The sequence below is a fragment of the Myotis lucifugus genome, unplaced genomic scaffold (assembly GCF_000147115.1).
Source record: "Myotis lucifugus unplaced genomic scaffold, Myoluc2.0 scaffold_131, whole genome shotgun sequence".
Classification (NCBI taxonomy): Eukaryota; Metazoa; Chordata; class Mammalia; order Chiroptera; family Vespertilionidae; genus Myotis; species Myotis lucifugus.
This window is the reverse complement of record NW_005871179.1, coordinates 3,116,936-3,144,390: the sequence shown is the minus strand read 5'-3', so window position 1 is coordinate 3,144,390 and position 27,455 is coordinate 3,116,936. Positions and strand designations below refer to the sequence as shown.

General features: G+C 44.1%; 1 protein-coding gene across 2 annotated transcripts; it reads left to right on the top strand.

Annotated features, from left to right (window-relative positions):
- Positions 1-1,362: 1,362 nt before the first annotated feature.
- HDAC1 (histone deacetylase 1) lies at positions 1,363-27,455 on the top strand. Of its 2 annotated transcripts, XM_006094236.3 has the most exons (14): positions 1,391-1,500; positions 8,753-8,865; positions 15,460-15,577; positions 19,394-19,468; positions 21,364-21,502; positions 21,962-22,103; positions 23,138-23,230; positions 24,328-24,436; positions 24,519-24,659; positions 25,202-25,310; positions 25,405-25,535; positions 25,787-25,939; positions 26,476-26,524; positions 26,796-27,455. In XM_006094236.3, the coding sequence occupies exons 1-14, from the start codon at positions 1,452-1,454 to the stop codon at positions 26,821-26,823; spliced, it is 1,449 nt and encodes a 482-aa protein (XP_006094298.1). In that variant the 5' UTR covers positions 1,391-1,451; the 3' UTR covers positions 26,824-27,455. The 2 variants fall into 2 exon arrangements, with proteins under 2 accessions (XP_023614276.1, XP_006094298.1); XM_023758508.1 differs by lacking the exons at positions 26,476-26,524; positions 26,796-27,455 and having other exon boundaries at positions 1,363-1,500; positions 25,717-25,929.

The window sequence follows — 27,455 nt, the reverse complement described above, 5'->3', positions numbered from 1 at the left end:
AGGCATGTGATGTTTGCAGGCAATTTTGGTTGTTACAACAGAGGGGGAGTAGAGGCCAAGAAGGCTCCGAAACATCCTACAGTGCATAGGACAGCTTCCTACAATAAATAATTTTTTAAAAAAAAGATTATCCAGCCCAGCCTTGGCCAGTGTGGCTCAATTGGTTGAGCGTCGTCTCATGTACCAAAATGTCCTGGGTTTGAATCCCAGTCAGGGCACATACCCAGGTTCCTGTAGGTGTTTCTCTCTCACATTGATGTTTTTCTCTCTCTCCCTCTGCCTTCCTCTCTCTAAAACCAATAAATATATATCCTCTGCTCTGGCCAGTGTGCTCAGTAGTTAGAGAGTTGTTGGCCTGTGCTCCAAAGGGGTTGAGGGTTCGATTCCTGGTCAAGGGCACATACCTGGGTTGCAGGTTTGATTCCTCCCTCCTCCAACCTTGTCGTGGCACATGTGGGAAGCAACCAATTGATGCCTCCCTCTCTCTCTCTCTCTCTCTCTCTCCCATTCTAAAATCAATGAAAAAATATCCCCAGGTGCGGATTAACAAAACAAACAAAAAATATATATGTATCCTTCGATGATTAAAAAAAACACACCACAGCCCAAAATGTCAATAGGTTCAAAAACGTGAGAAACCCCGTGCCAGTATAAGGGGGCACTCCTCCTGGGTGACTGCATTGGGGAGGTAGGCTTTCGAGTAAGAAAAACGGGGTTCTGTCACTTTGTTACGGTGTCTCTGGTGCATAGTAGTCATTCAAAACATGCGTACAATTGAAAACTGAATGTAATTACTAACTGTGTGACAGAGCAAGTCACAAAGGTCTCGCCTTCAATATGTTTATCTGTAAACTGGGGATAAAAAATCCCTCCTCCAAAACTTGTAAGGAATAATTGGAATATCTGAGATAACGTGGTAAAGGTATTGCACAGTACTGGGCCTACAGCACTTTTATTTCCGTTTTCAGTTAATTTCTCCCTTCTCCAAACCGCAGTTTCAACCCAGATGGGTGACCTTGTGCAAGTCACTAACCCCCCGCCCGTAGGGCTCGGTGGATTCTTGTAAAATTACGAAGTTGGCTTCTGATCTCCAAGCACGCGTCCCACCGCCATGGGGCTGGGAAGTGTGTATGCCCGTCTTCCCCCGAGACTAATGGTACGGTCCCTGAGCAGCTCCCCACCCCCCTGTCGTGGACCTTGGTACAGGCCCAGGGGGCCCCGGGCGGCCTCTCCGGGCTGCCCTTGCCCCCTGCCGAGTTCCGGGCCGGCCCTGCGCAAGCTGATTGGCTGGAGCCGTGCCCGGGCTGCGCGGCTATAGGTGAGCCTGGGAGGGGCGGGCGGAGCGGGCTGGAGGCCCGCCCCCTCCCCCCCTGGGTCGGACACGGAGCGGAGCCGCGGGCGGGAGGCCTGACGGACCGACGGACGGGCCGGAGCGACAGCAGGCGAGCAAGATGGCGCAGACTCAGGGCACCCGGAGGAAAGTCTGTTACTACTACGACGGTGAGCGCGGTCCTCGCGGCGGGGGCGGGGCCTGGCCGGGCCGAATCCGGGAGCGGGAGGCTGAGGAGACCTGAGAGGGGAGGCTGGGAGAGGCGAGGCGTTGGGGAGGCTGAGGGGGAACGGAGGTCGGGGCTGCGGGTGGAGGCTGAGAGGAAAGGAGGTCGAGACTGAGGGCGGAGCTGAGAGGATGGGAGTCTGGGCTGAGGGAGGAGGCTGAGAGGAATGAGGTCGGGCTGGGCAAGGAGGTCGAGACTGAGGGAAGAGGCGCGAGGAAAAGAGACCGAGGCTGAGGGAGGAGGATGAGAGGAGGTCGGGCCTGAGATCGGAGGCTCCGAGGGATGCAAAGGGGGTGGAAACTGAGGGAAGAGCGTGAGGCGAGGGGTCGCTCGGGGACGTCTGAGGTACTCTCGGTGGGGAATTGTGAAGTCTGATGGGAGAGTTGGAGTGGGACTCCTAGAGGGGAGGCTGAGTCTGAGGGGGGAGACAGAATGTGATGGGGAAGATTGCAAGGGTTTATATTTTCTCCTGAGACTACCCAGGTCTTTTACTGCCCCTGTCCCTCCTCCTCCTCGAGAAGAGTCCTTCAGGAATCACCAACTGGTGGTCACCACTGTCCCTCCCACGGTCTCTGAGCAGGGCCTGCAGCTGCTACTGGGAAATGGAGCCCCTGGGGTTGGAAGGGGAAGGATGCTACTTATTCACGTACCAAAAGTCTACCCAGCAGCTTACTCTGAATTAGGTAGCATGTCGGTGCTGGAGCTGGGGAGGGGGGTTGATCAAGACACTTCTCCAGCTCAGTTTGGAGGGGAGATAGTGACAGAGAACTGCTCCCCAGTGTCTTGCTGGGATAAATGAACTCTCGGGGTGTTGTAGGGGCACCCAGCCCAGACCCAGGAGTCAGGGAGAGCAGTGCCATCTCAGGACCTGAAGAAGAGGAGTTATTAGCCTGGCAAAGGTAACAGCAAGGTTATAGAGATGAAAGAGAGGACAGCACATTTGAAAACCAGCATTTTTCTATACTAGGTGTACCGGTTAGTAATGTGGATTTTGTAATCAAAGGAAACACGATAATTTCAAGAGAAACATCAAAAGTGCTTTATTCAAAGTAATGTCCATCGCTAGCTACACATTTCCCCCATCTTTCAGGTAATTTGTGGATACCGTCCCAATAGAACTTTTCTTGTTTTGAGGCAAACCATTCAGAGACCCAATTTTCCACTTCTTATGTTTTGAAGTGCTGCTCAGAAAGTGCGTGTGCCATCGATCGGAACAAGTAATCTGAAGGAGCAAGGTCTGGTGGATATGGCGGGTGGGTTAATACCTCCCAGGCAAGATCTTTTAACGCAGTGGTTCTCAACCTGTGAGTCTCGACTCCTTTGGGGGTCGAAGGACCCTTTCACAGGGGTCGCCTAAGACCATTAGAAAACACATATATAGTTACATATTGTTTCTGTGATTAATCACTATGCTTTAATTATGTTCAATTTGTAACAATGAAAATACATCCTGCATATCAGATATTTACATTACGATTCATAACAGTAGCAAAATTACAGTTATGAAGTAGCAACGACAATAATTTTATGGTTGGGGGTCACCACAACATGAGGAACTGTATTAAAGGGTCGCGGCATTAGGAAGGTTGAGAACCACTGTTTTAACGTGTCGTTAACTTGTTTTGAATTGTGTGATGGTGCGTCATCATGAAGCAAAATTACTTTGCCGTGTCTTCTGGCATATTCTGGTCGTTTCACGATCAAAGTGAAGTTCAAATTGATTATTTGTTGTTGGTAGCAATCAGTATTTCACCTGGTTTTAGAAGCTCATAATACACACCTTCCTGATCCCACCAAACACAGACCATTGTCTTCCTTCCGAAGCGATTTGGCCTTGCAGTCGATGTTGATGGTTGATCTGGATCAACCCATGATTTTGTGCGTTTGGGATTCTCAAAATAAGTCCACTTTTCATCGCCAGTCACAATTCGATGCCAAAAAGACTTTCTTTCGTGCCGTTGAAGCAACATTTTTTTGTTGTTGTTTTTTTTGTTGAAGCAACATTTCACTGATGACTTTTCGGTTTTCCATTTGTCTTTCGTTCAGTTGATGTGGCACCCATTTTCCTTCCTTTAAAATCTTTCCCATTGCTTGTATAAATGATCAGAAATTGTTTGCTGAGCAATGTTTACTCTTTCTGCAAGTTGTTTTTGAGTTTGACATGCATCTTCATCCAGTAATGCTTGTAATTGTTGGTCTTCAAACTTTTTCGGTTGACCTGGACGTTCTTTGTCTTTCACATCGAAATCATCACTTTTAAAGCATTTAAACCAGCATTCACAAGTATCTTGAGATGGAGCATGTTCACCATAAGCTTCCCGAAGTATACAATAACTTTCAGCAACACTTTTATTCAAAAGTAATGAATTAAAACTTCCTGCAAATGCCCTTTTTTTGGCATAAAATTCGATATTTTTAAGCATAAAAATATCTATGATGTTAACACCTTCAGAAAATTTGACATATAAGGTTTTGTGTGTTTTTTAAATATATTTTATTGGTTTTTTACAGAGAGGAAGGGAGAGGGATAGAGAGTTAGAAACATCAATGAGAGAGAAACATTGATCAGCTGCCTCCTGCACACCTCCTACTGGGGATGTGCCCGCAACCAAGGTACATGCCCTTGACCGGAATCGAACCTGGGACCTTTCGGTTCGCAGGCCGATGCTCTATCCACTGAGCCAAACCGGTTAGGGCGACATATAAAGTTTTGAAGCTAGTTGTCAATACAACAAATAGCATACATATCAAATCGCATATATATCAACATATGTGTAACTCCCTCTATTGAAAAAATCCGCAATATTAACCGGTACACCTTGTACAGTATGCCTGAAACATAGATTTGAGGACAGAGTGGAGAAGGTAGGGAGCAGAGAGCAGGGGTAAGGGAAAGGTTGCAAGTGATGAGGCCAGAGAAGTAAATGGGGACCTGAGCATGAAGGGCTGGGCATACTATCCTAAGGAAGTTGTACTTTATTCTAAGGGCACTTGTGAGTCATTGAAGTTTTATGCAGGTTAGTGATGACATCAGATTTATGGTTAGAGCTAGCACTCTGGGACAGAAATTAAATTCATGAATGCTGGGGTAAGGAAGAAGACAAGGAGCCCAAGTTTCTGGTTTGGGCAGTTTGATGCTGAGTGTTTGGAGATCATGTCAGTTGATAACTTTGGGGAGTTTTTTGGTAGGCTTTTTGCTTATTTGTTTGTTTGTTTTCTTGTTGATATGTCTGGGGGATATCCAAGCAGAGGTGTCCAGTAGGCAATTGACCATTCTGGTCTGTAGTTTAGAAGCCAGAAATGAAAAGATAGAGAGATTTTTGGTAATCATCAGCATACAGATGGGAATTTTATTATAGAAGAATTTTATTATATTCAATCAGTCACCCCAAGAAGTTGTGTAGGGTGAAAAGAGAAGAGGATCCAGGGTGGAATTCTAAGGAAGTGTACTGAGGAAAAGACTAGTGTCCGTCATGCTCTGTACTCCCCTGTCAGCATTTGTCACTTGTGTTGGAATTGCCCATTTACTTGTTCATGCCTTTTACAGATAGTAAATGCCTAAGGGAAAGGGAACATGTCTTATCTACCTCAGAATGCTCAACCCTCAAAACAGTGCTAGCTCCTAGTAGGCTGTCAGTAAAGATACAGAGGGAATGGTCCAAGATGTAAGTGAACCAGAAAGTGTTGGGTTACAGTAGCCAAAAGAGGGAGGGAGTGGCCAAGTGTGGGCAAGAACTGTTTTCTGTGCAGGGTTTGGAATTGAAGAAGTGAGTGAAGAGGAGACATCAGGCAGCCAGTTATATTTGGCCCAACTTTTTAATAAAGCTTGTCCTGGGCAGAGAGAGAGTTGTTGATAAAGGGGAGATAGAATGGTTGAGAGTTGAGCATATTCAAATTCTTAGGGGAAATAGCCAGGGAGAAGGAGAGGTTGAAGATATTAGAGGGGCTAGTAATGATGGAGTTTCCTGAGGAGACCAGGTGAGATGGACACCAGAGCACATGTGGGAACACTAGCCTTCAGGAGGAAGTTCCTTCTTGATAAGTAGGTAAGAAAAAGTTCAAATGTAGTTAAGTTTGAGGGAGTTTTCAAGATAAAGTAGGAGAATATTTTTTTTCCTGAGAGTGGAGGAGGTCAGTTGGTAGTGTAGGAATCTTGAAGAGCGATAACTGTTAAATAGCTGCTGTGAAAGAGGGAGGTAGAAAAATAAATTTGGAAAGATTGCTGGGCAGTGGTGAGGGCGCATTTGAGGCTGGATCTTATGACTTCGTAGCCATGTTAGTTTGCAGTTTTGTGATCTCCACAGTCTTAATTTAAAAAGAGAAAAAGGGTAAAGAACCAACTTTTAGAGAAGAGAAACATCTTACTTTTTAAGACAGTGTGAGTTTTGCAGTGAGGTCACTAGCTTGGAACTCAGATTTGGCTCTGCTGCTTAGAAGCTTTGCAGTATTGGGTAAGTCACTTTACCTTTCTAGCCTCAGGTCACTTCCATAAAATTAAAAAAACAAACAAACTGAGAACAGTGGGAAAAGCTCTTTTAAAGTTTAAAAGTAGTACCTAAATACCAGTTATTTCTTTTAAAGTCTCTCAGCAACCTAATTAAAAACTGTTAAGAGATTGGTGTCTCTGGGTCCCACCCTCAGGTACTCCCTTAACCTTCTAGATAAGGTATCTTAGTTCCTCAAGTCTAAGTCTTGGCTGGATCCAAGCTTGATAGGCAAGGGAGTTGCTAGGGGTCAAGGCCCATGCCAGACTTGGGTAAGCAGGAATTCAATTATATATCATGAATATAGCCATGTAACTACTGACTGCCCAACAAATTGTATCTGCATCAGCCACTGCCTTAAGAATCTATTCTATCCATCCCCATGGCTGATAAGGGACCCTGGGAACAACTTTCTGCTTTCCTTTCTTGCTACTGCATCTCAAAATCTGTGTCTATGTGGAACACGGATCCCTATTGAATGCCACTACAGGCTGTACTCTGGCTGTTTAGAAGTTTCCCATTATCCCAGACCTTGTCTATGACAAAGAGACTTGGAGTGTGGCTTGGATGCTGTTGATGGCATTCCCCACAGTGCATTGCTCTCTGGAATGAAACCTGTTTCTGGTACCACCAACCCACAATGGATAAGAGGTTGGGACCTTTTATTCACTGGTGCTGAAAGATCTGCCTCATCCTGATGGACTCCTTAGGAAGAATCTTTGGGTGTGCAGTTCACTAGATTTTGGAATATTATTACAGAAACTGTCTACTAAGTAGACTCACAGAGCCCTCTAGGTTAAGTGCAAACTGAAGTAGGTACCTGGCATACTAGATTCGGAGTCAGAAGAGTTGACTCCCAAATCACTCATTGATTGTGTGATCTTGTGCAGGCACTTAACTTTTCTGAGTCTCAGTTCAACTCTTTGAATCTTTATTGAGCTTCTGTGATATACAGGGCATATTTGTCCTTGCCTTGAAGGAGCACCTAGTCTTTTTTTTTTTTTTTTTTTAATATATTTTATTGATTTTTTACAGAGAGGAAGGGAGAGAGATAGAGAGTTAGAAACATCGATGAGAGAGAGACATTGATCAGCTGCCTCCTGCACATCTACTGGGGATGTGCCCGCAACCCAAGTACATGCCCTTGACCGGAATCGAACCTGGAACCTTTCAGTCCGCAGGCCGACGCTCTATCCACTGAGCCAAACCGGTTTTCGGCAAGCACCTAGTCTTAATGGAGATATAAATAGGTATGTCAATAATTCAGATACAAAGCAAAATGAATTAAGTGCTAAATAAATTGCACACAGAGGAAAAGACCATTATTCTAATTAGGAATATGTTTGGAGCTTGAGCTGGGCTTTGTAGTATGAGGATCATCAGAGAAGGAAGGACATTCCAGGTCAAAGGAACAGTATGAACTAAGGATTTTTGATGAAGGTGAATGTCATGTTCAGGATGCTGACAATAATCTAGTGTGTTTAGAGCAGATAGTGGCATACTTTCTGTAAAAGACCAGATAGTAAATATTGTAGACTTTTCATGCCATATGGATGGGTTTCTATAGTAATTATTTAACTACTGAACTCTGTTATTATAATGTGAAAGCAGCTGTAGGCAATATATAAACTCATGGTCATGGTTGTGTGCCAATAAAATATTATTTGCATAAAACAGGCAGCCAGTTATATTTGGCCCAAGGGCTGTAGTAGTTTGTCTGCTCCCAGCTAGTGGAGAGGGAGAAAGAGAGAAGGAGAGACTTGTGGAGGAGAGTGGTGATGATAGATAGGTAACAAGAGATGAAGCTGGAAAAGTATATTAAGAAAGTCCTTGAATGCCAGGTTACTGAAGTTGTTCTTTATTTTTCATCCTGTAGGGGATGGAGGGCCATTAAGGATTTTTGAGGAGGGGAGTGATGTTATCAAAGCTGTGTATTAGGGGAATAACTGGTGACAGTGTGGCCGATAATTTGAATTGAAGGCAGAGGGACCATTGCTGTAGATGAAGCAAGAGTTTAGTTTTCTATTCTATAAAATGGCAATAAAACTCCCTGTCTACTTTACAGGGTTATTGTGAGAATCCAGTAAGAAAATGAATGTGAAGTGTCATGTGCAAGAGGTGAACTGTGGCTTATAATAATTCTGAGTATTGATGGTTATTTTTCTTTTTTTAAAATATGTTTTTATTGATTTCAGAGAGAGGAAGGGAGAGGGAGAGAGAGAAACATTGATGATGAGAGAAAAACATGGATCTGCTGCCTCCTGCACTCCCCCTACTGGGGATTGAACCCGAAATCCGGGCAAGTACCCTGACTGGGAATCAAACCATAACCTCCTGGTTCATGGGATGGTATGCAACCAGTTGAGCCACACTGGCCGGGCTGGTGGTTATTTTTCTGTTTTGGGAGTGGATTTCTTGGAGATATAGTGTCACCTCCAAGTAGCTTTAGAATGAACCCCTCACACTCTCTAGTTAGTGCCTATGGATCATGGGGGAAGAAACTGGGCTAGACTGACATTTGTAAGTGTTGACGTCTCCAGGGTTCCCTGCCTTTTTTTTTTTTTTTTCCCCTATTTGGAGTTATCCCTCCTCAAGGTGGGTAAGAATCTTAAAGACTAGAATGAACCAGAAAGAAAGTTTATTGGAAAGATTCCTGGGTTCTTCTGGGAATGTGTGTCTGTGTCACTGAAACTGTCACTCTTTCTTCTTCAGGGGATGTTGGAAATTACTATTATGGACAAGGCCACCCAATGAAACCTCACCGAATCCGCATGACTCACAATTTGCTACTTAACTATGGTCTCTACCGAAAAATGGAAATCTATGTGAGTTACTGGGAGCTCCGCCCCTCCCTAATCTCATCAGCTCTGATTCCCCATATGTCATTCATTATCTTATTTTCTTGAATGCCCATTCATCAGATGTGTTGTACTACAGTGTGTACCTGCAACAATTTAAAAATGCATAATCTCTGGCCAGTGTTCTCAGTGGTTAGAGCACTGGCCTGTGCACCAAAGAGTCTCAGGTTTGATTCCCTGTCAAGGGCACATACCTGGGTTTCAGGTTCAAGCCCTGGCCCTGTCGGGGTTTATTCGGAAGGCAGCCAGTCAATGTGTCTCTCTCACATCGATGATTCTCTCTCTGTGTCTCTCCCCCTCCCTTCTACTCTATCTAAAAGTCAATGGAAAAATATTCTCGGGTAAGGATTAACAACAACAAAAAAAGTACAAGATGCGCCCTGACCAGTGTAGCTCAGTTGGTTGGGCGTCATCCTGTGCACTGAGAGGTTGCTGGTTCCATTCCCAGTCAGGGCTCATGCCGGAATTGTGGGCTCAATCCCCAGTAGGAAGTGTGCAGGAGGTAGTTAATCAATGTGTTATGCTTTCATTTCGATATTTCTCTCTTCCCCCTTCATCTCTCTCTAAAAATATATAAACTATTAAAAAAAAAAAAAGAACAAGATGTAGAGATAAGGAGCAGTGAAGGAATAAGGGAGCCTTGGGATATTTCCTAGAGGTGATATCTGAGCAGAGTTTAAAGATTAAGTAGAATCTAGCCTGGAATTTGGAATGGGACTGGCATTCTAGGCCAAGGGAAGAACATATGCAAAAAGGCAGAGAAGTAAGAACAATATGGTGCGTTTGGGGAAAATATAAGTAGTTCAGTGTTCAGGTATTGTGGTAAAGTTCACAGGTGTAAGGGGAGCTAGAGCTGAAGAGGTCAGCAAGAATTGGATGTGCTGTACTAAGCAGCTCTGATGGGTTAGAGTAAAAAAATCCAATGCCTAAAATGGTTATTGGGATTTTTGAACTAGCTCCAAGTCTCTAGTTACTAAAGAGTATAGACTGTCTAACCTCTTGACTCCACTCCTGCTGATCTCTGCTCCATCTTCCAGTTTTTAAAACTTAAACAGAAACACATCAGTACATCTGTGGACCAAATTGATCCAAAGGTTCCCAGTTTGAACCTTATCTGGAGGTAGTGAAGAAAAAGTGAATGATTTTACATGAAAGAGATAGGAATAGGCACGCATTTTAGTAGCACGGGGGCCATTTAGGAGCTGTTGCAAAGGTCCAAGTGAGAAAATCAAGAGGATCTGGGGGCCCATGTTGCCTTATGGTTAGAGCATAAGAGTCTGTTAAAGTGTACGGGCAGCTTAAGTAACCTAGCAACAGCAGTATCCTTCCTCACCATTCCAGAGAATGAAAGGGATGAGTTTTCCTTCCCAGATGGTCCTGTTATGTCTCTAAGATCCTGTAGAGATAGCTGGGGAAGCCAGAGGGAAGGTAGATAGGAGTAGGTCAGGTCTTGAAACCGGAGAGATTTTTCAGGTGTGAAAGGCAGCTGGGAATGGAAAACATAAAAGGTAGCAAGGTTTTTAGGCACTCTGGAGAGCAGACTAGCATTTAGATAAAGAGGATACCTGAGCTCTAGCTGGTTTGACTCAGTGGATAGAGCATCGACCTGCGGACCAAAGGGTACCAGGTTCAATTCTGGTCAAGGGCACATGCCCGGGGTTGCGGGCTCGATCCCCAGTGGGGGACCTGCAGGAGACAGCCAATCAATGATTCTCTCTCATCATTGATGTTTCTATCTCTCACTCTCCCTCTCTGAAATCAATAAAAAAAAAAAAAAAGGATACATGAATGTGGATTAGTAAACACCAGGAGTCTCCGGAGCTGCCTATTGCACATCTACACCATGCTAATCTGGCCCCAACTTGCCTTCTTTCTTTCCTTTCCCCCCTTAGCCTCCAAATCAGCCAGATCAGATTCTGCATCTTTCCACACCATCCTGACTGGGAGGATTATTTACTGTGCCCACTCATATCTTACTCATCTTCAAGAGTCACCCCAAGTCCTCTTTCAACATATTTTTGTTGAGTACTGTCATACCCCAGGGACTATATCAACCTCCATGAGAGATTTGAGAAATAAAAAAATGAATTCTATCTTCAAGTGAGAAGAAAAATAAACTAATATTTATTGATGATTGCTGGTGCCCGGCCATGGTACCTGTTATTTAGTGTATTAATTATAACAACCCTAACTTATAGATCAGAAAACAAGCTCAAAGAAGATAATTAATGAACATGTCCAAAGTCACATAGCTATTAATAAATGAGTTGAGACTCCAACCCATATCTCTCTAATTCCAGTGTCTGTATCTGTCCATTTGTCCTTTTTTCCTTCCTAAACAACCTTTTAACCAGAAGTCTAGAAGTAAATAGTCTCTAGACCATTTGGCTATGTCATCAGGGACTCAGGCTTATTTTATCCTTCTGCTCAGCCATCCTTAGCTTATGTGATTTCATCATGTTTTTTTTGCCTTGAAGTCACATGATGGCTATCTCCAAGTATTATGTCTTCATGTAACAGAATCCAAAAAGGAAGGGAACAGGATAAATGGGTCACTGTCCCCACTCCACTCTGTTCTTTTTATTAAAGAGGAAAACCCTCTCCAGAGATTTCCCCTTCTATCTCATTGGGTCCTTTGCCATCCTTAGACCATTTACCAGCAATTGGCTTAGACTAATCACATTTGATCCCTGTGGCTGTGTACATTAACACCTAACCAAATTGAGATATGTTACCAAGAATGGCTCGTTGGAAAGCAACCAACTGTGGCTGTCATAGAAAATAATAATACTTTATTGGAAATTATGTAATACCAGGGGCCCAATGCACAAATTGGTGCACCTTGAAAGAAACTGTGGGCCACGAGGCTGCAGTGAGCACAGGTGGGTCTCGGCCCTCCTGCCGCAGCCCCTGGCCCCCTGTCTGCTGGCAGCCCCACTCCTGCCACCGAAGCTCCCATGCACTGATGGCACCAAGTGATTGGGGCCAGCACCAGGCATCGGCAGCGAGTGCAAGCGGGGCTGGTACTGGCAGTAGGTGCAAACAGCGGGGGGAGGTGAAGCCCTGAGGGGCGATCAGGGCCAGCGCCTGCAGCAGGTGCAAGCACCGGGCGGGACCACAGCACACAGGAGCAAAGAATTTTCAGTAACCACCAGAGGCTCGCCCTGATGACAGCAACTGGTGCCCTGCCTTGGTCTGGCGCCCCCACTCATCTGCTCCACCATACCGCGGTGGCCATTGCCCGCCATGTTCAGCACGTGCTCCCTGGTGGTCAGTGCATATCATAGCAACTGGTTGTTTGGTTGTTCCGCTGTTTGGTCTATTTCATATTAGGGTTTTATATATATATAGACGTGTGGTATTCTTACTCTAAACTTCTAAAGCAAAACCTCAGTGTTATCTCTTCTTCCGAAATCTATACCTTGTGTGTGTTTTTCGTTAATCCTCATCCGAGAATATTTTTTTCCATTGATTTTTAGATAGAGTGGAAGGGATGGAGAGAGACAGAGAGAGAGAAACATTGATGTGAGAGAGATACATCGATTGGTTGCCTTCTGCATGTACTCTGACCTGGGCTGGGGATTGAGCCTGCCACTGAGGTATGTGCCCTTGACTGGAATCAAACCCCTGACCCTTCAGTCTGTGGGCCGACACTCTAACCACTGAGCAAGCTGTTAGAGCTAAACCTTATTCTCTTTAATGTGATCTTTTTCTTTCTCTAGCCCTACCTTTTCATTGAGAGTGCATCTTTGGCCCTATTCCAACATTGTTTCTCTGCGTTCATCCCTTCTGTCCTCTCCTTTCTCTGGGCTGTGATCCTAGCATTCCTTTCTCAAAGCATAGATAGCCATTTTATTATCTTTTTTTTTTTAAATATATTTTATTGATTTTTTACAGAGAGGAAGGGAGAGAGATAGAGAGTCAGAAACATCAATGAGAGAGAAACATCGATCAGCTGCCTCCTGCACACTCCCCACTGGGGATGTGCCCGCAACCCAGGTACATGCCCTTGACCGGAATCGAACCCAGGACCCTTCAGTCCGCAGGCCGACGCTCTATCCACTGAGCCAAACCGGTTCCGGCACCATTTTATTATCTTTCCTGAGATGGATGGCTTTTGAGAGTCAGTCCGAAAAGATGCTCCTTAGAATTCTCATGGTAGTTGTATTACTTCTGTACTTCTGTCTCTACACCTGAAGAAGACATGTTGAGGTATTTTTCACACAATTTCATCCTTTTGGGCTCCTTCCTCAATTCATCTCTCCCAGAATCTACATCCCCACTTTTATCCAGGCACCTTCCTATTTACATAATCAAAAGTCCTGTTCTCTTCCTTGCCTTGGATGCTAATTTTATATATTCCTAGGCTTCTTATTCATCGCCTTCTGTTCTTTTGTTCTGTTTTTAAAAAATGTTTTTATAAAATATTGTAGATATGAAATAATTTTTTAAAAAATATACGTAAGGTATAAAAAATCACATTGTAATTAATACTACCTACTTTAAGAAAAGGGCCCAGCCAGTGTTGCTCAGTGGTTGAGCATCAACCTATGAAGGTCACGGTTGACTCCAGGTCAGGGCACATGCCCAGATTTCGGGCTTGATCCCCAGTGTTGCTCAGTGGTTGAGCATCAACCTATGAAGGTCACGGTTGACTCCAGGTCAGGGCACATGCCCAGATTTCGGGCTTGATCCCCAGTATGGGGTGTGCAGGAGACAGCCGATCAGTGATCCTCTCATCATTGATTCATTGATGTTTCCCTCTCTCTCTCTCCCTCTCTCTTCTTCTCTGAAATCAATAAAAAAATATTATATATATAATATATTATAAAATATTATATATAAAATATATATTATAATATAATATATTATATATATTATATTATATATATTATATATATAAAATATTATATATAATATTATAAAGTGTATATATATATAAACAAACAAACAAACACAAAACACCTAAGTATTTGGAGCCAAGCCTTGCTTCTTTCACTGTGGGTGTTTTTTAATAAAACTATATCCGTCTTTGAGTCTTATATTTCTCATTATATTTAGTAAGAATAAAATGAGACTCAGAGAATTAAATAAGCCAGACCTCTGGGTTTCCTAATCCAGCTTCCTAGTGTGTAACCTTGGGCAAATTACTTAACCTCTCTGCTTTAGTTTCCTTACTGTAAGTGAGGATGATAATAGTATAAACTTTTACCATTTGTACGTCATAAGTATCTATAGACGCAACCGGCAGACCTTTTTTAAATTCAAAATATCATGGCAGTTAACTGGTTAAAAGGTGGTTGTAAGGCCCAATTGGTGTGTTTCAGTGATTAAGCATCCACCCAAGAACTAGAAGGTCACAGTTCTATTCCCAGTTGGGGCACATGCCTGGGTTGCGAGCTCGATCCCCAGTAGGGGGCGTGCAGGATGTATCTAATCAATTAAAAAATAAATAAAATAAAAGGTGATTGTAAGGATCATATGAGATAGCATATAAAGTGTCTATGATAAAAGTATTGGTAATTAGAAAAGAAGAGGGTCATCTTTGAAGACCTGCCTTGAAGGGATGAGGGGAAGAGAAGAAAAGATAAGAGAATTTTTAAAAAGAGGGGAGGAAGAATCAGAATGATGTCCCATCTATTTCAAATTATTAGTCACCCCTTCTTTTCTTTTTTTTTTTTAAATATATTTTTATGATTTCAGAGAGCAAGGGAGAAGGAGAGAGAAACATCAATGATGAGAGAAAATCAATGATTGGCTGTCTCTTGCACACCCCCTACTGGGGGTTGAGGCGCATGTATCCTTGACTGGAATTGAACCTGGGACCCTTTGGTCCGCAGGCCAGTGCTCTATCCACTGAGAAAACCAACTAGGGCTAGTCGCCCCTTCTTATTGAACTTTTGGAGCCATTTGGCCCATAATTATAAATTGTTATATTTAATATTTAAAAGTAATAATTTAAGTGCTTTATAATTTATAAAGAGATTTAACAATCTCATTCAATTCTTACAACTTCTGTGTAAGGTAGATGTTGTTATTCCTAAATAGTAAATGAGGGAGTTGAAGCTCAAGAGGTAGACTTACCAAAGCAACAGAGGTTGAGTTGCATCTGGGTCTTCTGATACCGAGTCTCCTTTGATAATCTTATTTGCTTAATTAGATTTCAAGTTTCTTGAGGCCTAAATACAATCAGTAATTTCTTTTTATCCTTTATAGCATCTAGCCCAGTGATGGCGAACCTTTTGAGCTCGGCGTGTCAGCATTTTGAAAAACCCTAACTTAACTCTGGTGCTGTGTCACATGTAGAAATTTTTTGATATTTGCAACCATAGTAAAACAAAGATTTATATTTTTGATATTTATTTTATATATTTAAATGCCATTTAACAAAGAAAAATCAACCAAAAAAATGAGTTCGCTTGTCACCTCTGACACGTGTGTCATAGGTTCACCATCACTGATCTAGCCCAATGCTGGGTAGATATAAGTGTTCAAACTAGACTGAGTGAAGACTGGCATGTAGTTAAGAATAACATGCCCTTTCTCCTCTCTGCCCTCTAGCGTCCTCACAAAGCCAATGCTGAAGAGATGACCAAGTATCACAGCGATGATTACATAAAATTCTTGCGCTCCATCCGCCCAGATAACATGTCTGAATACAGCAAGCAGATGCAGAGATGTAAGTCCCTTCTGTTTGTTCCCTATGTTCAAGCCCCCGGTTGGATCTCCCTTTCAATTGGAGGGGGCCACCCTGCTTTCCTTTGTTCCTCCCATTCAGCTGACACCTGATTTCCCTTGCCTCCCAAAGGTGCTAAAGTGCTTCTTTTTTCTCTTCTGGTTTTCCTTGTTTCTGATTGTAAGGAATAGAGATTGAACCTCATCCAGTTAGATTCACAACATTTTGCCAAGAAAATTGTAGTAGTTGTAATGGAAAAAGCACTGACCTGGGAGTGGGGATAAAAGATATAGGACCCAGCTGTGACTCTTTGTTTTAAAAGTATATTTTTATCAATTTCAGAGAAGAAGGGAGAGGGAGAGAAATTCAGAAACATCAGTGATGAGAGAGAATCGTTTGGCTACTTCCTGCACGTCCCCCACTGGGGATTGAGCTGGCAACACAGGGCATGTGCCCTGACTGGGAATTGAACCGTGACCTCCTGGTTCATAGGTCAACGTTCAACCACTGAAGCACCGCAGCCCGCCCAGCTCTGACTCTTAACTGGCTTGGCAAGTCACTTCCCCTCATCTCAGATTTTTCTTTAGTAAAATGGATTGGATGTCATACAACTATCTGCTCCCACTATGTGAATTGAGAATTTAGCAGCAACTGAGGACAGACTCTGGATGATGTAACCTTTGAGTTGAGGTGATTCTCCCCCTGTCTCTTGGGACTTGAAAGTCAGAACAGGTTCCATCTCAGAAGCAACACCCAATTTATAGGAATTATGGGGATTGTTTTAGCTGTGGGGAAAAAATATGTTCAAATTTGGGAGGAACTATCATATATGACTTTGCTCTTGTAATTTTAGAAATTCTCTCTGAGCACCTAAGATTTCAGTAAAACAATATAACAGCATTGTCCAGAGAGGTTTTCATAGTTTATGACAGCTTATTTTCAAATATCAGGAAATCTGTGGCACTTGTTTGTTGCTACTGGCCCAGGTAGTCTGAGTCCCAAGGCAGAAAGTTATTTATTCGTTGCAATAATTGTGCAGGTAGTGATTACAGAACCACAGGGACCTTCTTTGAAGCATTGAGTTTCACAGCTCCAGGAGCTGCTGCCCTCTAAGTGAAGTGTTTGCTCTGAATTAGCAGGGTCTTGTTTCCTTTCAACGTGAGACAAATTCATTCCTTTGGCTTTAGGGGTTTCCATTACCTATTTAGACTAGCAGTGAGGCTCCACTGTTAGTAGAGAGGGGTTCTCTGAGAGAGAAGCTGTTGAGGCAAGAAAATGAGCTTTTTTAAAAATATATATATATTTTTATATTGATTTCAGAGAGGAAAGGAGAGGGAGAGAGAAATAGAAACATCAATGAGAGAGAATCATTGATTGGCTGCCTCCTGCACGCCCCTACTGGGGTTTGAGCCCGCAACCTGGGTATGTGCCCTTGACCAGAATTGAACCTAGGACTCTTTAGTCTGCAAGCTGACTATCCACTGAGCCAAACTGTCTAGGGCAAGAAAATTAGCTTTGATGTCTTGGTTTGAATCCCTTAGCTCTGCCACTTAAATATGTGCTCTTGAGTAAGTCTCCTAGCCTCTCTGAGCCTGTTTTTGTTTTTGTTCTGAGTCTGTTTGCCCTTCTTTAAAAAGAAGACAGTAGTGTCTATCTTATAGTGGAGATTGGGGGCGGGTAAATTAGATAATGTATTCAAAGCACCAACTAGTATGACTTACAACTTTTGTTATTTTCAAATCTGTCAAGGCTGCCTGGCCAGTGGCTCAGTGGTGGAGTGTTGACCTATGAACCAGGAGGTCACGGTTCCATTCCTGGTCAGGGCACGTGCCCAAGTTGCAGGCTCGATCCCCAGTGTTGAGTGTGCAAGAAGCAGCTAATCAATGATTCTCTTTCATCATTGATGTTTCTATCTCTCACTCCCTCCCCTTTCCTCTCTGAAATCAATAAATATATTTAAAATCTGTCAAGGCAGACAAAATATTAGGCCCTCCAGAGTGCACGGGTTTGGCTCTGGCTCACAGTTTTTTCTAATTTTCCTGAAACCAGCACTCTAAATTTGTGCATTTAAAAAGTAAGTCTGGGATTTTTTCTCATTGAAGATGAGGAGTAGGAAGGATAAGGCTCTCTAAGGATTTCAGAGAACCTTATTGACTTGATTCATAGGATTATAGAGAGATATCACTTAGTACAGTGCTTTATAACCAGGGGTATCTACAGAGATATCAGGGATGTAAGAACTGAGCTCTCTTTAAAATATTTACCAACACCTAACCTAGGAAATTATACCTGAAATGAAATAGTATTTTCTTATGTCTAAAACACCCATTTCCTCCATGGATGCTCCACATCCTGAATGGGAATGCAAGCAAAATGTTGGAAACCCAGGCAAGCCAAACCCACTGCAGGAGGAAGCAGCCAGAGGAAGAAATTGGTTGCCATGGATAAATAGCCTAGCCCAGGGGCCAAAGTTCTTATTGACACAACCTCCCAATGTTTACCCGGGAAGCTGGGGAGAGAGCCACCCACTGCGCATCCCCTTACGCAGGCCACGCTTTCCCAAGCACTTGTCTTGGCAGGGCATCAGATCAGAGCACCCTTCACATTTAGGGCAGTGCAAGAGTTGATAACTCTATGGTTATTGCAAACCTTGATGATAACTCTTACGGTTATTGCAAACCTTGAGCTTCAGCTGTCTCAAGCTGGGTTCTCCTGCCCTTCTCATCCTAGGGGGTCTTCCTCCTTAGTCTAATTTGGGAACTATTATTGGTAACAGTGGATGGGTAATGGGAAGGCTAGGGCGAGAGAATAGGGTGTAGTCCTACCCCTGCCTCTAAATTCTTATGTATCATTGATGTCTCAGCAGTTTCCTTTTCTGTGAGAAGAGACTTGGAGCCATAAGGTTCCTCTCTTGCTCTGTGAGTCTACAACCTTCAGGTGTGCTTCCTTTCCTGTCCTTTTCATGTCATTTGCATTATGGTTTGCATCTGTTTATCATTGTGTTTTAGTTTGTACTTTTACCCCTTTAGGCCTGAAATAACTTTACTCCAGTTGTCACTTGTGGGTGTAGTAAAAAGAGCACTGGACTGTGGGATTCAAGACACCTGGATTCTGATTCTGGTTCTTGCCATTGCCTGGTTGTATAACCTTGGGCAAGCCACTTCTCCATATCTCTTTGTGTGGGGTTGATATCTGTCTTGTCTAGCTCATGGGATTGTTATGAGGATCAGATGAGATTGTGTATGTGAAATTACTGGGGAAAAGCCAAAGTATGTTTTCATAGGCTTTTAGGACAGGCAGGCCAATACTTGAATACTGCCTCTGCCATTTACTAGCAGTTCATCTCTCTGAGCCTGTTTCCCCATTCATAAAATGGGACCAAATTTTACCTCATTTGGTTGTGTGAGGATAGATTATATCAGGTATTGAAAGCATTTAGCATAGTGTCCGGCATGTTGCTAAATATTCGGTGAATTCCTTGTTGGTCAGCCTGAGTGAGGTACAGTAACAAACCCAGGCTGGAAGAAGAGGCTAAATTTTTCCCCCTCATGTAATGAATCAACATTTTCCAAGCACTTACTTGCTAAATGTTTCCTCATCTAAGATTTCTGTTCATCTTCTCAACAATGGAGTAAGGTGGGATGTCATTATGACTTGTTATAGATAAAGAGCCAAAGCTTACACAGCCAGTAAGTAGTAGAGCCTGGACTAGAATCCAAGCCTTCTGAATTCAAATTCTGTTTTTCTATCAGCTCATAAATATATAAACAAAAACTAAAGGAAATTGTGGAAACTAACCTTTCACTTATGTCTTTCAAGTCAACGTTGGTGAAGACTGTCCTGTATTTGATGGCCTGTTTGAGTTCTGTCAGTTATCTACTGGTGGCTCTGTGGGTAAGAAACATACCTCCTTCCTTGAGGGCTGTGCTGGGTTGTAATAGTGAGGTCTGTCTTTTAGGTCACTGTCCCAGTAGACTGATCTGTGACCATATGAAATGGTACTGTGGGTTTGTTTGTTAATCTTCACCTAAGGGTACCTTTTGCATTGATCTTCTAGAGAGAGTAGAAGGGGGAGAAAGAGAGGGAGGAGAGAAGCATATTGATTGGTCCCCTCCTACATGCGCCCCTACTGGGGACATGGATTGAACCTGCAATCCAGATACATGCCCTTAACTGGGAATCAAACCTGAGACCCTTTGGTCTGTGGCCCAACACTCCAACCACTGAGGCATACCAGCCAGGGTGGTCCTGTGGGTTTTTACCTTAGGTCTTTTTAAAAAAATATATTTTATTGATTTTTTTACAGAGAGGAAGGGAGAGGGATAAAAAGTTAGAAACATCAATGAGAGAGAAACATCGATCAGCTGCCTTCTGCACACTCCCTACTGGGTATGTGCCCGCAACCAAGATATATGCCCTTGACCAGAATCGAACCTGAGACCCTTGAGTCCGCAGGCCGACGCTCTATCCACTGAGCCAAACTGGTTAGGGCAACCTTAGGTCTTTCAACTGTCCTGGTTCAGTCCCAGCCCAGGCTCAGTTTCTTGATATGGTACTGACAGGTGTCCTTGACTGATCTCTCCTACCAAGAGATCTTATATACAGGAATTCCCTGCTGACTTTATGGGATTGTTGAGATGCTATCCATAAAAGCAATTTGTGAACAGCATAGTGCTATAAAAATGGGAAGTGTCATCATTTGTGTTGTACAAAAGAACATGGTAATTATCTTTGAAGTCAGAAATATGCTCTAAATATTGCCCACTTTCATTAGTAACTTTTAGATTACCTCTAGAATTATTCTATCCCTTTTTCTTAAACAGGTATTAATTTTCTTATGCCTGTTGTTTTCTCTCCTCCCCTCTCCCTTCCACTACCCAGTGTAATCTCAGGAAACAAAGAATTGCACAGGGGGGAAAAAATTGCCCACAATCACACTGTCAATGAATAACCATTGTTACCATTTTAGAGTTTGTACATTCATTCTTTTTTCTGTGTGTATATATCTGGACATAACATATATACATCTATATAATACAAAAAATATCTTGCATTAATCTCCATTTTTCATTTTAATAAATCTTTAAAGTTTCTCTATCTGTAGTAGATACAGCATGTTTTTTAGTGGCTACATGATTATTCCATGTTTTGGACCTACTTCAGTTGATTCAATTGGTCGCCTCTTGTTGGATCATTTGGATTGTTTCATGTTACTTCTATTAAAATTACACTTTAACAAATGCCAGAAATGTACTAGAACACTTGAGTGTATATTTCTCTCTCACTTCTTGGACCTATTTGTATTTTGAGCCTCTGTTACCTTTGGCATCTTCACTGTGAACCATGGTAAGAAATAACATTTATATTTGCAATCCAAGTTGTGTACATACACACACACACACACACACACACACATACACACATACTCAACTCAAAACTCTTTCTCACCCTGAAGCCAATTTTACAGAACAGCAGTTACCTTTACTGTTATTCTGATATTTTTATTCTACTCTATTTTATTTAAGTATATATATATATTGGTCATGACCCACTAAACCAAGTTTAAGGCATACTAAAGGGTTTACCACCTTTCGTTTAGAAAACAGTTTTTTTAGAGTAATATATTTACTGCCAGTTGGGATGGGATGGGAGGGAGAAGACTGGCTTGTGAATTTTATGATACAGCTGTTGAATAGGCAGGTCCTACCTCTCACTGGTTCCCTGGGCTTCTTGCGGGGAGGGGGAGAGTGGCTTGGTAATAGGCTTATGTTCTTTCTTCCCACGCCCAGCAAGTGCTGTGAAACTTAATAAGCAGCAGACGGACATCGCTGTGAATTGGGCTGGGGGCCTGCACCATGCAAAGAAGTCTGAGGCATCTGGCTTCTGTTACGTCAACGATATCGTCTTGGCCATCCTGGAACTGCTAAAGTATGCCTGCCTGGCCTTTTCTTTCGGAGAAGCACCTTAGGCCAGGTTCCCACTTACCTTTCCCCCTGGGCTTGCCTCCCTAGTTTGCTTTTCTTAGCAGTGTGTTGGCTAGGATATGTTCAGTGAGTGTCTCTGGCCATTCTCTACTTGACGGGGTCTTGATTTGATCTGAGCCCACGGCAAGATCAGGGGCAGGCGCTGCTCAGATCCTGCCTCCAGAGTGTCCCTGTGTGGCTGGAGTTGACCCTGGCTATAGAGTAGGAAGATCGGACTTGGTCGGCTTGGTCAGGCCTCTGGAGACACCCTGCCGCACTTCCACCTTCCTTCAGCCAGTTTCCACGTCTCTGGTGCTTAGAGATACCTGAGGGAGGCAGCCAGCTCGGTAAGCTGGGACCTGGCGCCCTTGGCGCGTCCCACTCAGAAAGAGCCCCCAGATCCCTGACCCCTTTTTGATCCTAGGTATCACCAGAGGGTGCTGTATATTGACATTGATATTCACCATGGCGATGGCGTGGAAGAGGCCTTCTATACCACAGACCGGGTCATGACTGTGTCCTTTCATAAATATGGAGAGTACTTCCCAGGAACTGGGGATCTACGGGTGAGAACTCCTTTCAGGGGCCAATCAGCTCACCCTCAGCTGCCAGCTCTAACTCTCATTCACCAAAAACCACTTCCTGCCTCTTCTGCCTTTCAGAACACCATTCTCCAGCCCAAGACACCTGCCCATAGTCTCCTTTCCTCCCTTATTCTGGAGGAAGGGAGTGTTGGAACATAAAGGATTTGGGAGAGAAAGGGGTTGCCTGACTCATGCACTTTCCTCCAGGCCACAGCTAAATCACATTACACTTTCCCCATACGGCTTGAATTTTAGGCTAGAAATGTCAGGTTCTCTCCCATGGGCTAGGATTTGGGACCCTTATGAACCATCTCAGGGGAAAAATATTTTAGGTCACTTCCCTTTTGATCATCTGACTGAAAGCTATGGACTCTATCCCCAGAAAAGTACATGAAATTTTGCATCGGATATCAAATAGTTAAGACACCTCCGCCTAAATGAAGTCCATCCATGGACCTCTAAGAATCCTTGGAAGCTAATTCATTGAACTGTTCTGTTATTAGCACGAATACTGTGAAATCAGCCATCATGCCAGTAACCCTTAAGTGAAAAAAGTGGCACTGATTCAGTTGTTTGGTATGATGAGCATTAGAGTAACTGAGTATTTACTATTTTGAGAACTCTTTTTTTCCTTCTTTGCATCCCCACCATATATCCCTAGAGAGAGAGGGTGGGTGGGTGGGTAGAGTGAGCAGTAAAGCTCTCTGGAGAGGAAAGGGTTGTTGAAGGTAGGTATTCTGTGTCCCAGTCACCAGCCAGCTCTAACCCAACCCAAAGGTAGAGGTCTTTGTGCTGTGGGATAGGATATTTAATCTCTGGACCCATAAACAATTCCCAGTTTGGGTACAGGCTCAGTGGTGTGTCATGAGCTGTGAGCTAGACTTGCCACTGAGGGGAAGGATACTAACCACAGTGTCTCTGGCCCCTCATGGGCCCCGCTTGCCTCTTAGAACCAGCCCCCATCCTTGAACTTCTAGCTTCATTTTTCAGTTTTATTTTAATGTCCCCTTGATTAGGATATTGGGGCTGGCAAAGGCAAGTACTATGCTGTTAACTACCCGCTTCGAGATGGGATTGATGACGAGTCCTATGAGGCCATTTTCAAGCCGGTAAGTGGTTTATCCACCACCTGGGTTACAAATGGGATTGGTCTAAGGGAGGGGTAGCAAAGCACCCCCACCATATTTCAGGATCTTTCCCCACTGAGAGGCTGGTTGGGAGATGTGCTTCAACCCTAGATTGCATGCTATGTGCTCAGTTCCGGAAACAGAATTCATCCAAATAGTTGTTGATGCCTTCTGTGATTCAGGCCCTCTGTTGGACATAAGAATACCTAAGTCATGATCTATGGCCTTGAAGACCTCACAATCTAGAGTGTGGGAGGCAGGCATATACCTAACAGTGTAGTCAGTACTGTTTTTGAGGGATGAACCAGAGGAGTGAGAGGCAGTCTGCTGCCTGGGCTGGGGAAAGGGTAGTCTGATGGTTGCACAGAGGTGGTGACATTTGAGCTAGACTTTGAAAAATGAGTTACCCATGTAAAGAAGGATGTGGGGACCGGGTGGGAGGGGTGGCATTCAACAGAGGGAACAGTGGTGCCAATATGTAGCTGTATGTAAGCCACTGTGATATGTGGGAGGAGTATCTAAGGATGTAGAAAATGTATGTTGGGGTCAGTATTTCAGAGGGAGCCTTGAATGTCCTGCTGACAAATTAAATCTTCACTTGTCAGCAGCAGGGAACCATTAATAGAGTAACCTAATAAAGTCAGCAAACACCAAATGCCTAATTTGTGCTTGTAGTAAGGGCAGGCAGCAACAGAAGCCTGAGTTATGGTCTCTGTCCTCAGTAATGGTTCCTCACAATATCAGGCTCAAAGTCTATAGGACCAGGTGAGTAGAGAAGATGCACCCAAGGGTCAGAAAGACTTCCTGGAGGAAGTCTTAGGTAGTGAAAGAAGGGACTGGGGGTTGATACAGAGGCCATTCTAAGTTCAGTGTTGGTAGAGCTAGGAGATCCTGTCAGATCAAAAACTGAAATTCAAAGTGGGAAAACCAGAAGCCCGGGCTGATACTTCCTTTTATCTACCACCCAGCATATGGGAGAGTGGAAAGGTACAGAAGACAGTGCTGCACCCACTCTTTTTAGCCTAGAACAACACATAGCTTTTCTTGAGGTTGGTGGTGACCAGAATGTTATCCTTTAGGTCATATCCAAAGTGATGGAGATGTTTCAACCCAGTGCAGTCGTCTTACAGTGTGGCTCTGACTCCCTGTCTGGGGATCGGTTAGGTTGCTTCAATCTGACCATCAAAGGTGAGACCAGGTAGCATAGGCCTGGGTGGGCAGGGTCCTGCTGGGTGCTTCTGTAACCCAGCACCACCTTCTTCCACCAAAGGGCACGCCAAGTGTGTGGAATTTGTGAAGAGCTTTAACCTGCCTATGCTGATGCTGGGAGGAGGTGGCTACACCATTCGTAATGTTGCCCGATGCTGGACATATGAAACAGCTGTCGCCCTGGACACAGAGATTCCTAATGGTAATAGCTCCAAGGCCAGGTTGGCTGGGTAGAGCTGGAGCTCACATGTCCTCAAGTTCACAACTCCTTTCCCTTTGGCTAAATGACCTCTCCTCTTCCAATACTAATTATTGATTCTCCTGCTTATTCTCTTGTGTTTGTCAGACCATGGTCATTAATTTTTCCTGAGTCCTTTTTGACCCTGTTCCCTCTCCCTTTTTTGGTCTGAACAAAATTACCACTGGTTATTTATAGCTTTGGAATTTCTCTATATGGTAACTGGGGTAGTGAGTAAGGGAGTGCTCCCAATGAATATTGCCTAAATCTTTCTAAACCAAGGGCTTGGGCCTACTCATAATGAGAGAGACACACACACTACTGGTGTGGACATTGCAGAATGCCATTGAAAAGATTGAAGTACTATAGACATGATTCTCACCCTATTTTGGAGGCATTCTTCTCTTTGATAGTTGGGCTTATAGGTCCAGATAAACCTGTAAATGCTTTTCTCGGGGTCCCATGGTTTGGCCAGGTCTCATGACTCTCTCTGCTACCCCAATTAGAGCTTCCATACAACGACTACTTTGAATACTTTGGGCCAGATTTCAAACTTCACATCAGTCCTTCCAATATGACTAACCAGAACACAAATGAGTACCTGGAGAAGATCAAGTGAGTATATCCCCAGACACCTCTTGATTGAACATTCCAGGCTGTGGTTTGTCCCTAACTAGAACCCAGCCACCCTCTATACCATTGGCCATAGACAGCGACTGTTTGAGAACCTGAGAATGCTGCCCCATGCACCTGGGGTCCAAATGCAGGCGATTCCTGAGGACGCCATTCCAGAGGAGAGTGGTGATGAGGATGAGGAAGACCCTGACAAGCGCATTTCGAGTAAGACCCCGACCCAGGGTCCTGTACTTCCCTGAGTAGGCAACTCTGACTTCCCTCCACTGTTCTTGGTTTCCGTTTCCCCCCAAGCTACCCATCTGTTAGGAAACCCAAGTTCAGTGCCTGTAGGAGCAAGTGGGGAACCTGAGTTCCCTCTGCCCTTCTCTTTGTCCTCTACCCTTAGTGTCTCTCAGAGGACACTCATGGGGAAACATTGGGCACTCCGGCTCTCTGTGTTTCCCATTGCTTCCCAGTCTGTTCCTCTGACAAACGAATTGCCTGTGAGGAAGAGTTCTCCGACTCTGATGAGGAGGGAGAAGGTGGTCGCAAGAACTCTTCCAACTTCAAAAAGGCCAAGAGAGTCAAAACTGAGGATGAAAAAGAGAAAGACCCAGAAGAGAAGAAAGGTGGGTATGGGTTAGGCAAAGATTTGGGTCTTGAGCCCCAGTACTGGAGGATGATGAATCTATGTAGGGCACTGGGAGGAGGGAGCTGACTTGGGCCCTGCCAGCTCCTGTGGGGATCTTCCTCAGCTCCTTGGCCTTTCAGTGGCTCCCAGAAGTGGCAAGGTTTACAAAGGAATGAAACTCAATTCATCATCTCCACCAGATTATCGAGCCCTGCCAGGCTCCAAAGCCAGGGACATGCCTGGGCTCCCTGTGGTCAGGAGTGTGGCCCTCACATACCACCCAAGCCCTTTTCCTGGCATTTCACCCCCGTTTCCCAGGGGGCTGCCTCCTCCCACCAGGTTCAGGCTCTAGCAGGTTGGGAAACCGGTCAGACCTGTTTGTTCTCAACAGGGCTCACTGGGTAGACCTGGGATGGGCTTTTTTTTTATGTCCAGTGAGCTGTAGTGTGGGGAAGGGGTTTTTTGGTAAGGGAAGATCCCATGGGTCTTTCCAGAGGGTCTGTCCTTGGCCATCCCTGCACTTTTATGTTTCAGAAGTCACAGAAGAGGAGAAAACCAAGGAGGACAAGCAAGAAGCCAAAGGGTGAGGAAGGAGCTGTCGGCCATCTCCCTGGCATTGGTGCACCAGCCCCTTTGTCCCACTACACTGAGAGGGAAGGCACAGGGACAGCTGGTCCAGCTTACAAAGGCCTCTTTCAGGGACCAGTCTGTCTCTGCAGTTCTAGGCAGAGCTAGGAAGCCCCAGCCCTCAGCAGTCACCTGGGCAGCGGGGTCCTGTGAAAGTAAGTCATTGTACCCACACTTCAAGGCCTCTGGGGTGGGTTATCTCATACCAGTCTCTGTTCTCTCCACAGGGTTAAAGAGGAGGTCAAATTGGCCTGAGCAGTCCTCTCCAGTTCTGGCTTCTTGCAAAGTGCCCCACCTTCCTCCTGTAACCCCTCAGATTTTATATTTTCTATTTCTGTGTATTTATATAAAAATATATTAAATATAAATATTCCCAGGGACTAGACAGGAACCAGGGCCATGAGCCCAGGGCACACGTGCTGGGCACGCTCTTATAATAGCTGCCCTGCCATCCTTCCCCAATTCTTAATTTTGAACCATAAAGGGTGCCAGTTCTGGGTGAAAGGGATTCTGTTCTCTTAAACATCCATAGAACATAATTCCGAAATGCCAAATTCCTGCTTAGTGGCTTTGGAAAAATGCCCATATTGAGCATTCTAGGAATGGCTGGGTCTTCAGGAACCCCCCCCACCCCACCACCCCCCGTTCTTTACAGGCACCTTAAGGTAACATCAGCTACATTTAGATTGGTTCTGTTATACCTTCCCACTGGCCCCAAGTGAGTAAGAAACTCACACTATCTGACCTCTGACCCCTCTCCTCCATTTTGCAGGTGGGAATTGGTAGTTTCCTTTTTGAGATGCTATTTTTGAGGACTTTGTGTGTGTGTATGTGTGTGAGAGAATCTTTGTAATAAAATGGTACATTTCTATACCCTCCTGAGCTCA

Excerpts from the sequence above, each read along its gene's own strand:
- HDAC1 (XM_006094236.3), top strand. The coding sequence starts at position 1,452 with ATGGCGCAGACTCAGGGCACCCGGAGGAAAGTCTGTTACTACTACGAC. Across the intron at positions 22,104-23,137 it reads CAGGAACTGGGGATCTACGG|GATATTGGGGCTGGCAAAGG; the intron begins GTGAGAACTCCT and ends CCCCTTGATTAG. Across the intron at positions 26,525-26,795 it reads GACAAGCAAGAAGCCAAAGG|GGTTAAAGAGGAGGTCAAAT; the intron begins GTGAGGAAGGAG and ends TTCTCTCCACAG.